We start from the raw sequence: 19,179 nt of genomic DNA, 5'->3' as shown, positions 1-19,179 counted from the left end.
TTTGCCTTACTGTTTGACATCTTTATCAGAATTTTAAAGTATTATTGTGATAGTGCCCTGGCCTCTGTCATAATCGCCATTATTCTTCCAAGTATGCTTACCACTTGGTATTGTTTGACCATGGATCTTGTCAGCCCAGCCTGCACAGTACCGTAATGCTTTTACGCAGCCTCCTAAATCAGCCAAGTATGCATTGGCAAAGACTTTCCCACCATTGAGTGCCTCCATTGTCTGAAAGATCAACAGAGAACACAGTCAGTAATTGCAACCTGAACATTAGCTTAATAAAACTGCTCCACGGAGTGGAAGAGATGGCTCAGTGGTTATGATGATGGATTCCTGTTCCATAAGAGCCAGTTCAGTTGCCAGCATGATAGCTCACAATCATGTCTAACTCTAGTTACATGTGGAATTATGCCTCCTCCTGCCCTCTGAGAGCAGCGATCACATGCAGAGTGCATAGACAACATCCATGCACAAAACATAATTTAAAATAAAAAGAATGACCATATACTCATGTACATATGAGCAGCACAATTGGACTAGGAAGTGTACTGCAAAGCGTAAAGAGAGACTGCAGAAGAAGTGGTAGGGGGAATGGGGGGAATAGAGGGAGTTGGTAGGAAGGAGTTGTGGATGAATATGATTAATATCTATTTTATAAGTCTATGGAATGCTATAAGAATAAAAAGTAAATTAAACATATATGGTCAGTATTTTCAGTAGTCAATATTTGAATATGAAAGAGAGCTATGTCATCATAAGGAATCTCAAATCATCTTGATTAAACTCCTGTTTTTAAAACATATCAAGGTCCTGGTAGGGAAGGTAGTAAGATTCTGGTTGTCTGACCCTTGTGTTCTTTCTGTCACATTCTGAGTCCCTTCCAGCTATGCAATATTGAAGCACTAGGCACAATTTCACAGGTACACAGCTGTGAATATGACGTAAATTTCTTGTCATTTAAGAAGAGTTATAACAGGATCCCACATGCCACCCAACTCCTGAGACAATTCAGTGTTGGCAAATTCTCAACGCCTGAGTAATTCTTGTCAGACTCCTCACAGATAGAAAAATCTGTTCATCTGAATGAAGCTCCTACCACTTTCTCCATGGATTCTCCTCAGCGGTTTTCAATGATAATCCTCATGTGTAGGCAACATGGCAACAACTATTTCAATAGTCAGACTATAAAGTTCCAGACATTCTGCCCTTGTAATGTCTTGCCTTCCTCCACTTTTCATTCTGATTATATAGGTCTCCTTGGAAACCTACATTCTACGAGGTGATCATCCAATCACTAAAGCTCCTCCTTACCAGTTTATATTGTCCACTCTCCCAGAATTTATACCCATGTGATTTTCTGAGTCTGTTTTTTATCCTCTTCAGCCGTTCAAGGTGACAGAGGCAGTTAACACGTTTCATGCACAGAGAAGTGAGAGAAGCCATGGTATCTGCTTTCTTCCTACATAACACAGAGGATGCTGTGGTTTTATTGCAACAGCTACTGAGTGTATTTTTTCCCCAATTTTGATCAACTCAGCAAATTTGAGAAAAGCATGATTCTTTACAAATAACTGGTAGTACTCCTAGTAATATGAAGATAACAAAATGTAGTTTGAAATCTGACTGGAGGCCATGCTGTTTCCAGTTGGCTTCATCAAGCAGGGACTCAAAAGATAAGAAAATATGTTCTCATTCATAGTCCTTACTGACATTACTATCCACAGAAATGAAAAAAGCATAGCATCTAAAACAGAAGTATGATTTCATTCAACATTAAACCTATATTCTGCTTGTTAATTCTTTTACACCAACAAAAATCACTTTGTGAACCGAAATCTGGGAGGAGAAGGAGCTACCATAAAAATATTTTGGCTTGATATAATACAATTTATTTTAGAGAAATATTTTGGTACTTTTAAGAGATTCATAAATATTCCCCGAAAGACTATGATCAGTGAGTCTGAGAAATCAAGGGCATTGCTAGAGGAACATTTACCATGCTAAGGACTCTGAGAAGTTCTAGAGAAAACACAGGATGGTTGACCGTGTGTTCTCTTAACCAAACTGACTGGCTGGACAGTTGAAGCTGTGAGTGCTCTGGGGAGCTCACTTGAGTATCTGTTGTTGGCATTGGTTAGTACTCACAGCCAGCAGCAGACGATCTCTTTCCATTAAGTCAGCCAGCTTGTTCAGTAGGCGGCCCCTCTCCGAAGCATCCATGGTGCGCCATGGGGAGCCAATCTGGAAAGCCTGTCTTGCAGCCTTCACAGCTTTGTCAACATCAGCCTGGAAATCACAGATCAGTCTATTCAGAATATTCAAAATACTAGATGAGCAAGCATAACATCAGATCCTTATGTATGAACTTAGACACAGTTCTTACAAACAGAAGCTCCATTAGCCCAAAGTCCAGAACATTTACACACTTAACAATCTAGTATGTTGTAATGGTTTCTCTTGAGTAATATTTAAATCAAGCTCCAGTTGTCTATCAACTAGTTAATTGACTAGAGAGGTCATATTTTAATAGATGTCACTTTATCCTATTATAACAGGACACTGTTTATTTGAAATAATGTTTTAGTTCATTTACACACGTTAGCTCATTTGATTCAGAAATAAAGGAGACTATTTTCCTAACCAGATTAGAGCTAGAGTACCAAAGAAGTATCTTTTCACATTGTACCCAATTAAAAATGAGGGTTCATCATAGACATAGTTTGCATGTGAAGTGCGACTACAGGCTCAAACATTTTAACAGTTGTCACACAGGTGTTAGCAATGTTTTGAGGGGTTTGAGGCCTTAATGATGTAGGGACTGTGGGGCAGATCTAGGCATAGCAATGACACATGGGTCATAACCAGGATCCAACTGTCTGGAGATCTGTGATTTCGGGCCCACCGAAACAGGAGGAATGCTAGCACCACACCCCTCCCACTGTGCTCTCTTCCCTGCCTTCACCATCAAGATGAACTGCACTCTTTTCTTTTATCTTTTTTAATTAATTATTTTTTACACTCCATGTTTTATTGACCCCCGCCCCATCCACTCTCCGACTGTTCCCCATCCCATACCTCCTCCCCACCCACCTGTCTCCACCTGAATGTTCCCACCCCCACCCCATCTGACCTCTAAACCCCCTGGGGCTTTCAGTCTCTTGAGGGTTAGATGTCTCATCTCTGAATGACCACAGACCAGGCAGTCCTCTACTGTATGTGTGTTGGGGGCCTCATATCAGCTGGTGTATGCTGCCTGTTTGGTGGTTCAGTGTTTGAGAGATTAATCCATGGGTCCAGATTAATTGAGACTGCTGGTCCTCCTACAGGGTCACCCTTCTCCTTAGCTTCTTTCAGTCTTCCCTAATTCAACAACAGGGTTCAGCGGCTTCTGTCCATTAGTGGGGTGCAAATATCTGCATCTGATTCTTTCAGCTGCTTGTTGGGTCTTACTGAATTCAACACTTGATACAAAGCACGGCACCCAATACTTTTTAAGGAAAATAGTCCCTTGCCATCATAAATCCTTTGGCCAGCATAAATCCTTCTTCCTTACAGTTGCTTCAGTCAGCTATTTTGTATGACAGATAAGAAAAGTAGTTAGCACGCTGACCCTTGTGTGGATTTGGTTTAATGTCGCTTGTATTATGTTAATCTGGTCCCCTAAATTGCAGGAGAATCTGCACAAGAAACTGAGGGAGCCCTCCCTCCCATCCCCGAGTTGGTTTTGATTGGCAAATGAAGTTGTCAGTGGCCAATGCCTGGGCAGAGTCAGAGGCAGAACTTTTAGGATTTCTGGGCAAGGGACTATCTTCCTTAACAAGCATTGCTGGGGACAGTAAGTTGTTTCATCTGTTGAATTCAGTATGCTGTGGTGGCTTAATCATAGGATTGTGTGGCTGAGGGGGAGCCTTACCAGTATCCCAGGCAAAAGGACACTTGGATCATGAAGGACAACAGCTGACTTTTTTTTTCCTAGTTTCAACTCTGTCATGGTCTTTTGCATTGGATAAATCCACAAAAAAATATACTGTTGATTGTGAAAGTGTAAAAAAAAACCCAATGGAAGTTTGTGACTTCAGAATGGCCCTTGTAAATATTCCACATATTTACAATTTGGTGAGATGCATAGTTTGGGACCCGGCACGTTTTTATTTGAGTGGCTTACTTAATCCAGCTGTGCACTGTTCTTCTTTGTGAGTTCATCACAATAAAGTGATGTAAGAGAGAGGGGCTTTTAGGCTCTAGGTGCAAAGGCGGGATCTTTATAGCCCCCTTGTTAATATTTTAGCTAAGTATCATGTACCTTGTTTGGTAGGTGAGTAGTTTATGCTTGTGAAACACAGCAAAAAGTAGAGGCAAATTTGGATTCTAGGACTGCCCTCCATAGCTACTTTTATCTCAGCAAGACAGTCTTACAAAGCTTCTTTGGGTATCAGAGTCACTAGTCTCTGAATTACAGACTGTAAGACTTTTTGCTATTCTTTCTTCTTTTGTTTTTGTTTTTTGTTCTTTGTTTGTTTGTTTGTTTTTTCGACACGGGGATTTTCTGAATATCCCTGGCTGTCCTGGAACTCACTTTGTAGACCAGGCTGGCCTCGAACTCAGAAATCTGCCTGCCTCTGCCTCCCAAGTACTGGGATTAAAGGCATGCGCCACCACTGCCCGGCTTCTTTATTCTTTTAATATACATCCCATATTTAGTTATTTTTAGCTTTCTTATGACAGTTATTATCATATCAAAGTGTGCCTTATGCTGTATGTAATTTATATCTAATATTTATATAATAATAATAATATTTAACTGATTTCATTATGTAACAAAATCTTTGCCTTACCTAATGTACTAATCAGATAAAAGGTTTTAAATTAGTTTTCATTATTTCATAGTTGACATTTTGTTTATTTTAATTCAAGAGCTGGTATTCGTAAGATTTTTTTTTTTAATTACTAAGACAAGATTAACTGGGATTTTCAATGATCAAATCCTGGTGACTAGGGAAGGTAAAATATTCCAATTCTAAAGCTGAGTGCGCACAGGCAGTCTCAGTGTGATTGGGAAAGCGAGAGCCTCTAAGACTAATCAGTGAAGGTCCAAGTGCCTCCATCTCTCCTGGACTACCTGCATATTAACCTCAATCAGAGATGGAAAAAAAAATAGCAATCAGACCAGTTTTCTTTCACACCTGTCTTCAGCACTTACTTTAATCACCATTTAGTATTATCCCTCCAATTATTGATTAGCTCACACCTCAGAATTAGTCAGTGGTTCCTATAGGAGCCCTTCACAGGCACGCTTAACTTTCTAACCTGCTTTTGCTCTGGCCCCTGCCCCCCACCCTTGTGATACCGAAAATGACAGGATGTGGCCCTTTGGCAGTCCCATTCTGTGGTGAATGGATTTTCCAAAACCAATCTTTAGCCTGTGACCTAATGAGTCAGTGCAGCATATTGGGTTTCTTGTAACTGTGCACTTTAACACGTTAGGGCCTTTCATTAAGTCATGCTAGCCACTCTACATTAGATCCCTCACAAATTGCTTCAGCATCAACTATTCTAAAAATGCAAGTTGTTAAATAATTCCAAAACAGGATACAGATACAGGAATGTGGTAATGAAACAAGCCCTTGCTTATCACTGACAATTTCCTTAGAGGAACCGTTTGTCCAGCCAACCAGACTGGCACTGTGACATGACTTGCAGCTTGGCTGGCCTTGAATTAGTTTCTTTGATCTTTTCTATGGGAGGGGCAGTTGTTCCTAAGCACAGAGCACATCAGTGATCACGGAAAAGGTAACAAGCTTTCCCTCCTGCACCTTAGGAAGGAGGTAAATCTCACTGACTGCCACAGCAAAGTCTCAGCCTGACTCACAAAGATTTTACTGAACCCAGGCAGAGAATTTTGTTTTCCTAACGACACCGATCCTATTGACAAAACAAGATGTCCACAGGAGCTAAGTAGTCAAAGTTTCAAGGTTAAATCGTCAAGAGCTTTTGTTAACTGGCATCTATAGATCATAGCCTGAGTATAGTTTGTATCTACATGGAGAAGGTGTAGGCAGTGGATGGGCTCTTAGTTTATGTATGTGCACGTCTTACTGTATGTGTGGCTTATTTTTCTGTTTCTTGCCATTCTTTCTGGAGATAACTCCGAGTGGAATTCAAACTATAGATATCAAAGAAGAAAAGCACACCATTGTGTCATAGGAGCATAATATGAAGAACAATCAAAGGTAAATAATGGGTGTGAATGATTGTTAGTCATGGCTCCAAACATAGAGAACTGAAGAATGACTGAGGAGTTAGAAACGTAATTACCCTGATCTGATTATTTTAAATAGTATACATATTTTGAATTACTATGTTTTGTCTCATAAATATATGTAACTGTTAGTTTATTATTTGCTTATTTATTGTTTTATTTTTTATTTTTATTTTTTTTTTCAGAGATGAGGTCTCTTGATGTAGCACTGGGTGTTCTGAAGCTCACCACGTAGATCAGGCTTGACACCAAACTCATAGAGATCCTCTAGCCTCTGCCTTCTGAGTGCTAATTTCAAAAGTATACATCCCATATTTGAATGCTAATGTTAACCCTTGAGAAAAAAACACAAATTATTTTATGTTTTATAATCATTGTTTCTAACACTCTGATACTCCACCCTCAGTTAATAACTTTAGCAGTAACTGAAAAATATTCTGAAATGCCAGTTCACTGAAGCAGTGAACAGCCATCAAGCTGTTTCTGGGAAGAAGTGGGACACTGGCCAGAAGTTGAAATTCTCCTTTTGATGAGGTGGCCTAGTATGAAGCCATAAACAAAGGTTGTGTAGAATTATAAAAGTCTTTTATGATGGACTTCCCCCGAATCACTGAGAAGTGGAAGGAAGAGATGGCAGGGTGAAGCCTTTAGTGCATGGGGAGAACAGATTCAGAAAGCATCCCACAAAGGCCATTCTTGTTCTCTGTTTATATCTTGATCTTTTGTTCTATGTTACATTCTGAGACCTTGTCCTTGAAGGTCCTGGTTTAACTTTGTGACCATATTACTGTAATCTGAACCCCCAGTCTCCACAAACCCTACAAAGTTCTAAACCTAAGATCCATGGCTATCTGAAATATGGCTGTGTGGCTTCATAAATGCCTTAACATTTGCGGTCACAGGGAATGAGGCTGAGCTGATAAGGTATGGACAGAGACAGGACCACGTGATTTCCAGTGATTCCAGTGTCAAGAATGATATAATCTTCAGGTTTGCTCACTCCATCTTTTTGCATTTTATGTTACAGAGATTTAAAGCTTAATGTTTCTCAATGACTACTGAGCAGTAGTATTTTTCAAAGTAGACTTGGGTGGCACATATATATTTTTCATGTGTGTTCAGATGAAGATTCTGAGGGCTTTCTGGTTCTCGTTACTATTCAGTATTTGCCATTTCACTATTATTTTTATAATAAATAGTGACACAGTGGAACACACTCATCCCCACCACAACACTAATCCTGCAGCCACAGGCTTTGGCTTCATCATAACAGTGATGCCGATTTTGTGAGCTATTAACACTGTCAACTTGAGTAAAATATTTAACCTTGCTATTCTTCTACTTTATCATCATCTGTAAATTCAGCTAGAAAATAGAACCTTTCTGCTTTATTAGCTACAGTGTAACCAATGTGAGGTGAATCATGCTATCAGGAAAACTGACCGTGTTTGATAAATACTAAGTTTATGATCTGTGTCTTCTGGGTATGGTTGGGTGTTGGTATCCTCGTTATTCGTGTGGCATCTAGATGTGGATGTTGGGTATCTTCATCAATGTCTCTTTATGATACACCTTGATACACAGTGTCCCACTGAATCTGCTGCTCACCACTTAGCAAGATCAGCTGGTTCGTAAGCCGGGTGGAGCCTGTCTTTGCTTCCCTCACTCTGGGCTTATAGACACTTGCCACAAATTCTGTCATTTTTTTTCTGACTGTTTTAAATTATTTTATTAAATTTTTTTTGTCAAATTAGTCACATAAAATAGTACTATAATTTATAATTGTGACTATTCAAAACAAAAAATGCTATGAGACAGTCCATTAATTCAAAGAGTTTGAGATTCCATAAGTTGCAGTGTTTGCTAAAGAGCTTTATAATTTTAAATGGTCATTATTTCATTTGTGTAATATTTTTGAGTATATTTTACATGGATCTAGAAAGAATTCTTTCCATCTAAAAATGAAAGTTATTAATTGAAATAGAAATTGAATTTTCATCTAATCCATATGTGCTGACTATTACATATAAGCTAGTGACATTACAAATAAATGACTTTTCTGTGGGTGGTAAGGCTCTAACTCAGATCCTCAGACTTGTACAGTAAGTACTTTAAACATTGAGCCATGTCCTCGACAAAAGAGAAATGCTGGACAAGAGAACATTTAGCCAATACCCAAGCAGCCATGTTTTCATGTCTTTCATTGAACTCATAGTGTGTGAGCTCATAACGGTGAGAAACAAACACTCCTGTGGGTGTTGGAAACCTTACCTTGTCCCCTTCTTCAACGTGGCAGATGACCTCCTCGGTTGCAGGGTTAAGAACTGGAAATTTCTTGCCACTAACTGAAGCATGCCATTCATTGTTTATGAAGATCTGTGATGATAGAGAGAAAGCAAGGAAAAGCACTTAAGTATGCCACAGGTTGTTGAAGTACTATATGACATCTACAGTTTGCTTGTCTTGCCCTGTCTCAAAATGTCCACCATTTGTTGTATTTATCATGTAATAAACATATGCACTCCTCTGTGCATACTAAAATAAAATAAAAACTGTACCAGGTGTTTTTTCACCTTGACCCTTGGACCCACAGTCCCTGAGCTCAGCCCATACCCCGCCCCCGCCCCAACCCCTGCCCCATTCACTGCCTTACTTACCAAGTCCCCCTCCACTTTCCTTTCCTTCATAAGTTTCTTAAGTGGACCCACACCATTTTCTAGTAATACTTCAATCTAGTTTTATCAGCATCTCCTCATGACCTGTTCACTAGTTACTCCAACTGAATGTAATTTCTTTTGTTCCAAAGTAACGCACCAACCTCCTACTACAAAATTAATAGGCTCTGCTCTGTATTAAAGTTAGAGACACACAACCTATGAGGTTGAAACCAGCCAACCATTACGGTCAGCCTTAAAAATGAGCATAGAATTCACTCACTTTCAATAATTCTACCATATTTCTGCCATAGGAATTGCATTATACCTCAGATGTTTGATGGGTAAACTAAGAGATCAATTATCCCTCAATATGTAGATAGACATAATTCCATGCCCTATTTTGACAACTGTATTTTCACCTAGAAATAACTCAACACTAAGCTACCCACATTTTGTTATGCTGTTAGCTTAACCAACTAGTTCCTGCCTAGATTTACATCCTTGGCTCATTGAGTTCTCAGTGCCTGCCATGGGTTACGTCTGACCCATGATCATTTTGGTTCAAGAGTCATTACAACACATTTCTTGTCATTTTGATATTAGAATCAAGCACCTAAACTGAACACTGCTCCTTCAACCTAAACACAGTAGATGCCTGAGAAATGAAGTCAAACTAGAATTATTGACGTTTATCTGATATCCTTCAGAAAACTGGAGAGACAAGCTGTGAACACCCAGGGCTCTGCATGATTCAGATTAATCTTTAATATTAGAAACAACTGTGAATCCAGTGACTGTTTAGTTTTATATAAACAAATCATGAATGACCACTTTAAATTGTTTATTAAGTTTTTTTCCTTTGGCAATTTTATATGAGTACAAAATGTATCCTGATTAGCACAGTGGCTCGCTTCTCTAATCTTTCATCATCTCCATTAATCCTCTCAAGCTCTCTGTGCACCCTTTTTCACATCCGTGGCTTTCACGTTATTTTATTGTTTATTTATTTGAAATGTGAAGTTAGTGAGGGTCAACTGTGTGTCCAAGGGTTTGGAAATGTCCATTAGAAGCCTGGAGGGATTACCAATGGGTATACAAGCAAAAAAGATGACAATCCTACTCCCTACCCCCAGAATCCATCAGTAGTCAGTAGTTCACCAAAGAGGCGCAGGATCCGGTAAGCCCCTCTATGATCTATGACTGGTTCACAGACACAATTTCATATTGTCTCATAAAGCTACAATCACTATAGGATCATGGCTTGCTTTGGCTGGGCCATGCAAAAATGGTCACGGCTTTGATCAGAAAAAAATCACTTTGTAAAATAATGACCAAATATGAATGGAAAATGCCATGAGAAAAATGGAAAGTATATTAAGTGTAGCCTTGATCCTGGAGGTTCATACTCTAAAAGAGTGGATTTCGAATCAATATTAGCCAGTAAACTGAAGAGTCAAATAACCAAAGTAGTATTTTCATCAATAAATTTCATGGCAAGATTTGTGAAAGAGAGGGGTGTGGGATTGGGACAATATAAACAAATTATGAACAAAGCATGGGCCAATCTTAATATACTTCTAGCACAGCAAGGGCTCCACTAGAATCAAGTAGAAATGAAGTCAGCATCTAGCAGACTCTGATGCCCAGAGAGAAGACCCAAAAGATTGTTTTAGGAACAACAGCCAATTGTTTTAATTAAAACAGCCAATATTGATATGAACTGGAGTAGTCAGATCTAGAAAATTGCTCCAGAGGCTACTTCAGCAACCCAACAATGAGGCACAAGGTAACAGAACAGCAAAAAGCAGTATAGCCTAAAAAGTAAGACCCAGTAGTCTTATAGTAATAAATTGCATGCATTGTCCATCAGACACTTCAGGGTTAAGACAAAACTCAGCATAGACTATATGACATCTTTTCCTTCCCCTTATTTATTAGTTAAAGTGAATTAATTTCCCTTTTCTTTGTCTCTGTTCTCTTGCTGTCTCTGTCTCTGTCTCTCTCTCTCCTATTTAAGTTTCTAAGAGTTATGTTTTTATTACCTTTTATCTATTTGTAAGAACAAATATATTTGAAAGCCACCCTTCCTATAATTATATTAAATGGATAATCTAGTGCAAAGAATGTTTATTATAGTAATCATTTAACCCATTTGAAGCCTATTGAATGTTCTCTCATGGAGAGAACAATACGTTCCATTTGCCTTTTGCTGTTGTCAATTTAGGGGACAGGGATAATACTATTAAAATAAGATATTTTGTCACACTCAACCATTAACTATATTCTAGTTATAAATACTCTTGGGGTACTTTAAAATACTATGTACAATAGATATTAACACTAAGTTACAGAAACCACTGGAATTGTAAAGGTATCATTTGTAATCTTAGAAATCAAGGGTTTATATTTTAGTATTGTTTTCATTTCATAAAACAATAAGAGTTTATAGGGAGCTTAAATTTGACTTCTGCCTTTTGTACTTTCCACTTATCAAATTAAAAATGATGTACATACTTCTGTCCTGTTTTCCAGGCTTATGTTGGTGTCCCAGCTTATAATTGCTATAAAAATCAGTGACCACTGCTCAGTGGTCAGTGTAAAAGTTATGAAGTCTTCATATATTTTGATGAAAAACAATTCTAAATAAAAATGTTCTACATTCCGTTTTTTCTTTATATCATATAAAATTTTCAACTTCTACTACATGAGATATTTCTTCAAAATATTTCTGATTTAGATCAAAATAGGTTTATTAGTAGACATAGTAAAGTACGTCTCTTATTATCTGTTGATAAAAAATTCTGTAGCCTATCAGTTCTTAACTCCATCCAACAAAAATGTCATAAATTCAAATTATCTCTGTACAACCCAGTTATCAGCTCAAGGTCCTTGTAATTCAAGTCAATAGTTTCATAGTTGCTGAAAATGTATACATATTAAAAATTCAAAGCACAAAGTGTTTTAGGATATTCTAACTGTGAAAAAAAGCTCAAGTCATCTCTCACCAGATCAGCTGTGTGTGTTGCTAACTCTGAAAGCCAGAGACACAGCTTGGAGACTGATAGGTGGCAGTGATAACACACACGGAATGACAGATACTATAAAGTGTACATTTTCTCAACTTTAACAACTGAAAATGTGCCAAAACTATGGAAAAGGTTGAAAGAGGAAGATGAAAGACAGGGTGGAGTATATTAGGAGATGGAACATGTCAAGTAGTGTTTTAAACATTAAAAATAATCATGGCTAGACGTCTCACAACTGTTCTTAAGCTAAGCCTTGAGGAAGCAAATCAAAATATTGTGAATTAAAATTGAAAAGGAAAAGAGAACACAACAGGAAATAATATATGGTAGGATACTATTTGCAGTCCAGTGTGTGGAAACAAAACAAGAGTGACCAAAATGAATTGGAAAAAAACATAAACTTCGTGATATGTCTGCTTTACGCTATGCCTCAGCTAGTAATGTAACTGCATAGTCATTTGCCCTGTATTAAAGCCTTGCCAGACAAGGACAAATAAAAGTGCTTCTATTTATGTTGAGTACATTAGCACTATGTCCAATAGATGACAAAATGACATCAGTACATCTTACATGTCCTGAATCAGAATTAATCTATAGAAGTATGAAAAACTTGTGTATATAATTTCTTTTTAATAGTATTAGGTCCTCTTTCTTCTAAAGAAAACAGCAATATAGAGTAGAGGTATTGACTCAAATTGGACTGCTCTTCAAATGGGTCCCCCATACTCTCTAAATGCTTCTCACATAGCCCTCTTATTCTGAAAGGAATCAGTGAAAAATTCAATAGGTATCATCTGTGATTGAAAAGCCAAGTAAACATACATAAGAAATGGAGACAATAACTTTCAAAGGGTCTCTGCTATTTACTTTAGGATTTGTGTGGAGGAGATATTCTTGAAAGAGATTGGAATGCCACTATCATTAGTATTTAGTGAGACTAGGATGCCACAAAGAAATCTCTCACCTGAAATGATATAAAATCCGTAATTTTTTTCTGATTTTGTATGATACGAGTTTGAAGAAGTCAACATGTTAGCTGAGCTTAGCTTCCTGAGTTTGTAAATAGGACTATACTAATATTTTATAGTTCTTTTCTACTAGTTACTTATTAATATCAAATGAGATAAACAGTTGAAATCAGTTTTGCACAGTGTTAAGTAATAAAGTACAGATTTTACCAGCATTGAAAACTGGACAGGTTCAGGATTCTAGGATTCATCTTGGAAAGGATAGTTCAGGAAAGTACCACATAACAAGTGTTAGACACTGTATGCTTTGCACAAATTAGGGATTTAATTCTTATACCCACTTTTCCCGGTAGCATCTTTATTAAATGCTAATCCACAGATAGAAAAACTTAAATACAAATAGATTAGAAGCTTGGTCAAAGTTAGGTTATGAAATATGTATGAACTCTGGAAATGAAATTCAGGTCTGCACAGTTAAGCAGCTACACCTCACAGAAATTCACCTATTTGTTCAACTGCTTCCAAGCTCTGAGAAAAATAAATATAGTTTTAGTTAGAAGTTAGAACTGATTTCTCCAAATAAAGGTAGACATGGCACAATTCGCTTTATCTCCTGCTGTAACTAAAATTTAACCCACAGGACTAGAAGTGATGCAGTGCATATGGCAAGTGTGCACCTGTGTCTCAACTCCTTCCTCACAGTCTCTCCTTGCCTAGACCTGTTGTTGTTGTTGTTGTTGTTGTTGTTTTCAGTCTAGTAGGTAAAACTGTGTCTGCCCTCCTTATACCCTCCTTTCTCTCAAAACTGGTGTCCAAAATGTAGTTCTGCCCTCCTTTAAGCATGTTCAAGACTTCCCCCAGATTCCGTTAGTCAATGTGGCCCAAAAAGGCATCCTCAGAGCCCACATCTATCCCTTTGACATATACCTTCAGCTTTCTTCCTGTAAGCATGTTTCAGAATTTTCTGTTTAATGTATTCTAGATGCTTGTTTGCTGCCCTATAAATCCATTAAGAATATAACTTCTTCTTCTTCTTTTTTTTTTCAGTCTAGTGAACAAAACTGTGTCCGCCCTCCCTATTCTCTCCTTTCTCTCAAAACTGGTGTCCAATATCTTCCAATGATCCGAGAGAAGCATTCAGAACAGTTCAGTCATCATCCTCCAGTATTCAGGAACGGGCACGTTAAAAGGCAAAGTGGAAACTGCACAGCATGTGAACTCTACATCCCTAAGTCATGGTAGGGGTCATGTTAGCACACGGTGACAGGCAGCCAGCATTCAAGGTCATCCTCAAGCTGTGCGAGTTTACATTACTTGGCCCCTTTCATTCCCTTGTCTATATAAAAGAAAGCGGAGCTCGGATAAGACTGCTGTGAGTCAATAAATGGAAATGTTGTAGAGTTCTTTGGTTGTAATTATTTACATAATAAGAAATAGGAGATGAAAATGTCTCCTGTGCATGAAAGATGTTTAAATTAAGGAGTTAAATTCAATAATTATCCTAAGTGTTAAGGATCAGAATCTTTGTGGAAACATTTGTCTTTTTGGATTTCTTAATTATCTATTTTTAAAGCAAGGCGTATGGAATGAGAAAGAAAACTTGGAGTGAGAAAAATCCTACAAGAGAAAAATACCTCTGAACCATGAAAGCCTGGGTATACCTTGGGACTTTACCCTGGTGGTCAGGTGAGCAATACTACTAGTACAGATTAACGGAAAATGTATGAGAAAATGAGAGGAGATTGACCCTGTGGGAACAGAACTTCGAAAGGTTTCAAAGAAGTACACAGGATCAGGATTGCTAATGTTAGACACTCCCTGTGAGCCAGGGCCTGCCTCAACTGCTTCTTACCAATTAAATGTGGAGACAGTTTGCACCTCCTCAGGAAATGGGACTCCTCATGATCCTGTATTAATTGGAAGGAAGCAGAGGCAGGTGGAAATGATAGAGTTGGTAAGGAGTCCTGTAACTTTCAGAAGAGCTCTTCTTGCAAAAGCTCCTTAGCAGGGATGGAGGTAACATGAGGCATTTACTCAGAACTCCTAAGTGGGTAATGAAGACAGGGCTGTGATGGGGGCTTTTACATTGCCTTACAACATAATTTATCTCTGGCACCAAAGAGGAACTAAACTAGAGAATAAATCCTAAGAAGATGCATCAATGAGTTCTCTGGTTGGAAAGAAACACTCTGAAGAATAAGATTACACAGACATTTGACTAGAGTTGATAATCTTTGTATTTTAGTTATTATTTTCCTCTATTCCCTGAAACAGCAACTTGATTTCTGCAATAACGAAATAAAAAACAAAAAACAAAAAACAAAAAACCAGTAGGAAAAATAGTACAGAAATTGAGACAGTGGTTAGAAAAGGCAGGTTGACATATACTTTTAATCCCTGACTTTTGTAGTTTCCAACCAGGAGTGGAGTTAGCAGCCATTGCTTTCAAGCCATCTAGGCAGTATGAATCTAATACTGCTCTTCAGTGGGACACAGTAAAAGGAACGTTCGCAGGCATAAAGAAAGCTGCCCATTGAGATTTAATTGCATACATAACTGGTGCCCTCCCAAGTGTGAAAATGCTGTAGCCAGCACATCAAACGGTGTAGTACTCACTGAGTAGAGCAGATGTACATAGAAGATAGGTAGAAATCCGACATCCACCATGTAGCACTGCTTATTATTAACTAGAGAAGTATGTGAACACCAAACAAACCCATTCTTGGCCCTTAAATACTTGGGCCCATTATCTAATTCATTGAAACTGAGGAGGTTTCAATCTGCAAACATCTGTCTGTGTTAAGGGATTACTGGCCTTGTGTTTGTATATGGGACTTAAAGGAATACCTCCTTTATCAAGTACACTCATTTGCATGCTTCCTTAATAAGTATTAAATTAAATTTGACCCAGTGGGGAAATAGTTAACTTTAGAAACTTCTTTGAGATCCACACCCACACAAACACAAAAGCTTTGCGAAATTCGTACATACAAATAACAAATACAACTGAAGTAAAGAATGGAGGAGCATCCCTACTCCCCAAAGCCATTTCCAGCTAGGCTCATCTAAATGAAACTCTTCTTGGTGATTTAAATGTAATGATATAAGCAGTGCCCATAATTCTAATCTTCAGGAAACACTGGATGTATAGATTGTGACAGGAATCTTTCCCAAATGAGAAGTGATGTTGAGAGTTTCACATTTGGTTTGCACATACTTTTTATATCTGCGAGCTGTTGGAGGGAGAATGTGCATTCCCTACAGTTTGCAGCTACCAGTTTGAGGGGGGTGGGGGAAGGAAAAGGGAAGAAAGAAGAAAATGAAAATCAAAATCAAAAGGCATTTTCATTTTCATTCTTCTCAAAACCTGGGAAATAAGGCTTACTGTATTTCTAGCTGCTCCTCAGCCAGAACCAAGGCTCACTCCTCTGCAGATCTTGTCCCAAGGAAAAAGCCCATAAGCTAGGCAGCTCCTTCACTTCAGGAGCTTAGGAAAACTCAAAGGGCTTCAAAGCCACACAAGTATGTGCATAAGACAATAAATGTACAAGAGACGGCCCCTCAGCATCTAGCTTAATACTCTTGGTTTTCACGAGCAAATATAGAAGTCAACATAGCTCTCCCCAGCATTGAAAAATTCATCTCTTACTTTACTCTTTGCATACCACCCAGCTAATTTTAAGAGGCAAGTGGCTTTTCTAATGTGTGTGTGTGTGTGTGTGTGTGTGTGTGAGAGAGAGAGAGAGAGAGAGAGAGAGAGAGAGAGAGAGAGAGAGAGAATATTTCTTAAATTTCAAACCCTAGGATGCATGACAAACTAGGCATGAAACTCCAGAGGAGGAAAATTCAGAGAGCGTCTCTGGACAAACCCAGCCTGATCATTTTCTAACTCTCCCTGCCTGAAAACTTTGAAGTCTTGGGTCTCTAAATATTTATCAGCTAACAAACACATGTGTTCTCCAACAGCAACAAACTTTCTTGGGGAGATAAATGAATGTAGTTTCTACCTCAAATAACTCAAGTGCATGTTGGGGTTTTGGCAATAGTGTCCATGGGATGCTGAGTCAAGTCCTCTAACCTTAACACTGTGTAATCAAACATAGGGTCATGTAATACTGTTTCAGTGTGCTATTTCTACTTTAGGAAAAAAAGAAAAAAGAAAAATGGAAGGAAGGAAGGAAAGAAGGAAGGAAGGAAGAGAGAGAGAAAGAAAGGAAGGAAGAGAGAGAGAGAAAGAAAGAGAATAAAGGAATGAAAAAAAGTTTCTACATGTCTGTTTCCTTTCAGTAAGTTCCCCTATTTGTCTGCCTTACTATAAGTGCCCACTCCACAGAGTTATTAGAACCATAGATGGTTCACTGCACTCTGGCCCAAGAACCTTCAATACAGAAGAAAAAAACCCTTTCACTTGGACGTAGGTCAAGAGATAAACTTATATGATATTGTCAGATACTGTTCAGAACTCACCCTTCAACCAGGCCACTAACTATGCAAGCTTTTTGTCTTCAAGTGTGCAAAGAGCTGTTCCAGAGGCTTCCTTGACCTGGGCTTTAACCTGGTCCCCAAAGAAAGCCCTGTTCACTAGTGACTCACCTTGGTGTGTTGAATCTTCAAGTCCGCCAGTGGGGCAGGGACTGCAGGGTGTGTAGGCGAAGACATTGCTGGTTTGGCTCCTGGAACACAGGTGACAGGCTCAGCAAAGTGGTTCTGAAAGAGCACTTGCTCCTTTTTATCTGCATGCACTAAGGGTCATTTGCATATCGGGATATGATTGGATGGACAGACTCAGGGCAGGGCATGAAGGGCACCACTCACTTGTAACACCTAGGGCTGAAAGCCTTTGCCTTTAAATGTAAATCCTTAAGGGACCCGCACCTCAGCCCTGAAGTTCTATCTGGAGACTGCTCACTATTTACAGATGCATTAATTTACCATGCCAAACCTGTGCTAAGGGTGTGTGTGCAGCTGCTCCAGACACTGGAAGCCAGTTATTATTTTTTTTCCATTCCCTTTTCCTGCTTTTGTTATGCTACTGTGTAACTTTTTTCTTCTCTAACAGACTCCGGAACAAAGGCATTGAAATGAAGAGGAGTCTAAAGAGACCTCTGTTCTCACAAGGAGATGAGGAGCAGAGAACCACAAATTTGCCTAACATGGCTACCAGCAAATCCATCCTTATTCCAGCAGATCAGGGTGCTGGTAGGGAGAGATGCCCTTTTTCTACACTCGATCTCCCAAGCTTAAAAAAAAAAAAAAATTCCACCAAACTCATGTTATATCAGAACCTTCAAATTGTCTTTGAACTTTTTGGTGGGAACAGAAAACTATGTGGGACTTTTCAGTCAGAGTTCTTTGTCACTCGCAGACCGTCATAGAGTATTACGCCGAAGTTATCTGTGAAAATTCATTTAAAGCGAAAGTCATGTCTGATTTGGGAAGTGCGTGCACTTGTTAATCATTACTCTAAGCAGTGTAGAAGGAAAGAATGTAAATATCACCCCCCTGAGAGTTTAAATTCTGAATGTTTTCAGCTGGGAACTTGGAAAGGACAAATTTGAACTGGAGCATTTTCATTTTTGAATACAATGCTTCTCTGTGTTGAAGCTCCTGCACGAGATATGGAAGGAACAAGATAACATTCTTAGGATGCTCTGGTTATAAGAATTAGTGATAATTTCTTTGTAGTGAAATTGCCACCTCCCCTGCATTTGGACTTAGCTAGGGGAGGAACAGGGACCCGGAGAATGTGTTTCTCTTTTCGCCTTGACTGAGCTTCTCCTTTTATAAATACAGAGAGGAATGCTGCTTATGGTCACAGACCTTGAAGGATAAGGCGGGAATTTCACCTCTGTCAATGCACCCCAAGATGTTATTCCTCTTTTCCAGATCTTCCTTGATATCTATAATATGATCCCCACATAGGGTCCAACTCAGTTTGGGATCTTCCAGTGAGAAGTTACACGCATGGAAATTATTGTCAACTTTTCATGCATCCTAACAGGGAAGAATAGAAAAGTTTTTCTTATGAAACAGATGGGAAATATCTTCATCTTCCTGGGACATATAAGTACTGTTTGAATGTGTTCTATATTAATTAAAATGAACAATAGACAGCAGGTATATGAATGCTCATTTTTAATGGCATTGTATATGTAAAAACTAGGAGGCAAGCCAGATCTGTGACATTGACTGTTTTTCTTGATTCAGCTGTCCTCCTCCTCCTCCTCCTCCCCCTCCTTCTTTCCTTCCTAAATGTTGCTTAG

General features: G+C 38.7%; 1 protein-coding gene across 1 annotated transcript in view; it reads right to left on the bottom strand.

Moving 5' to 3' along the window:
* The window catches only part of LOC110318664 (retinal dehydrogenase 1), a 41,061-nt gene extending 23,440 nt beyond the window's left edge, over positions 1-17,621 (bottom strand). Inside the window, exons 1-4 of the mRNA XM_021193866.1 lie at positions 17,510-17,621; positions 8,537-8,641; positions 2,152-2,292; positions 102-231 (exon numbers count right to left, since the gene is read on the bottom strand). Coding sequence (XP_021049525.1) covers positions 102-231; positions 2,152-2,292; positions 8,537-8,641; positions 17,510-17,575 — 442 coding nt within the window. The 5' untranslated portion in view covers positions 17,576-17,621. The remainder of the gene's footprint in view (positions 1-101; positions 232-2,151; positions 2,293-8,536; positions 8,642-17,509) is intronic.
* Positions 17,622-19,179: the final 1,558 nt, after the last annotated feature.

The sequence above is a fragment of the Mus pahari genome, chromosome 1, assembly GCF_900095145.1.
Source record: "Mus pahari chromosome 1, PAHARI_EIJ_v1.1, whole genome shotgun sequence".
In the NCBI taxonomy this organism is placed as follows: Eukaryota; Metazoa; Chordata; class Mammalia; order Rodentia; family Muridae; genus Mus; species Mus pahari.
The sequence above is the reverse complement of the archived record's forward strand: the minus strand, read 5'-3'. Positions and strand labels throughout refer to the sequence as shown.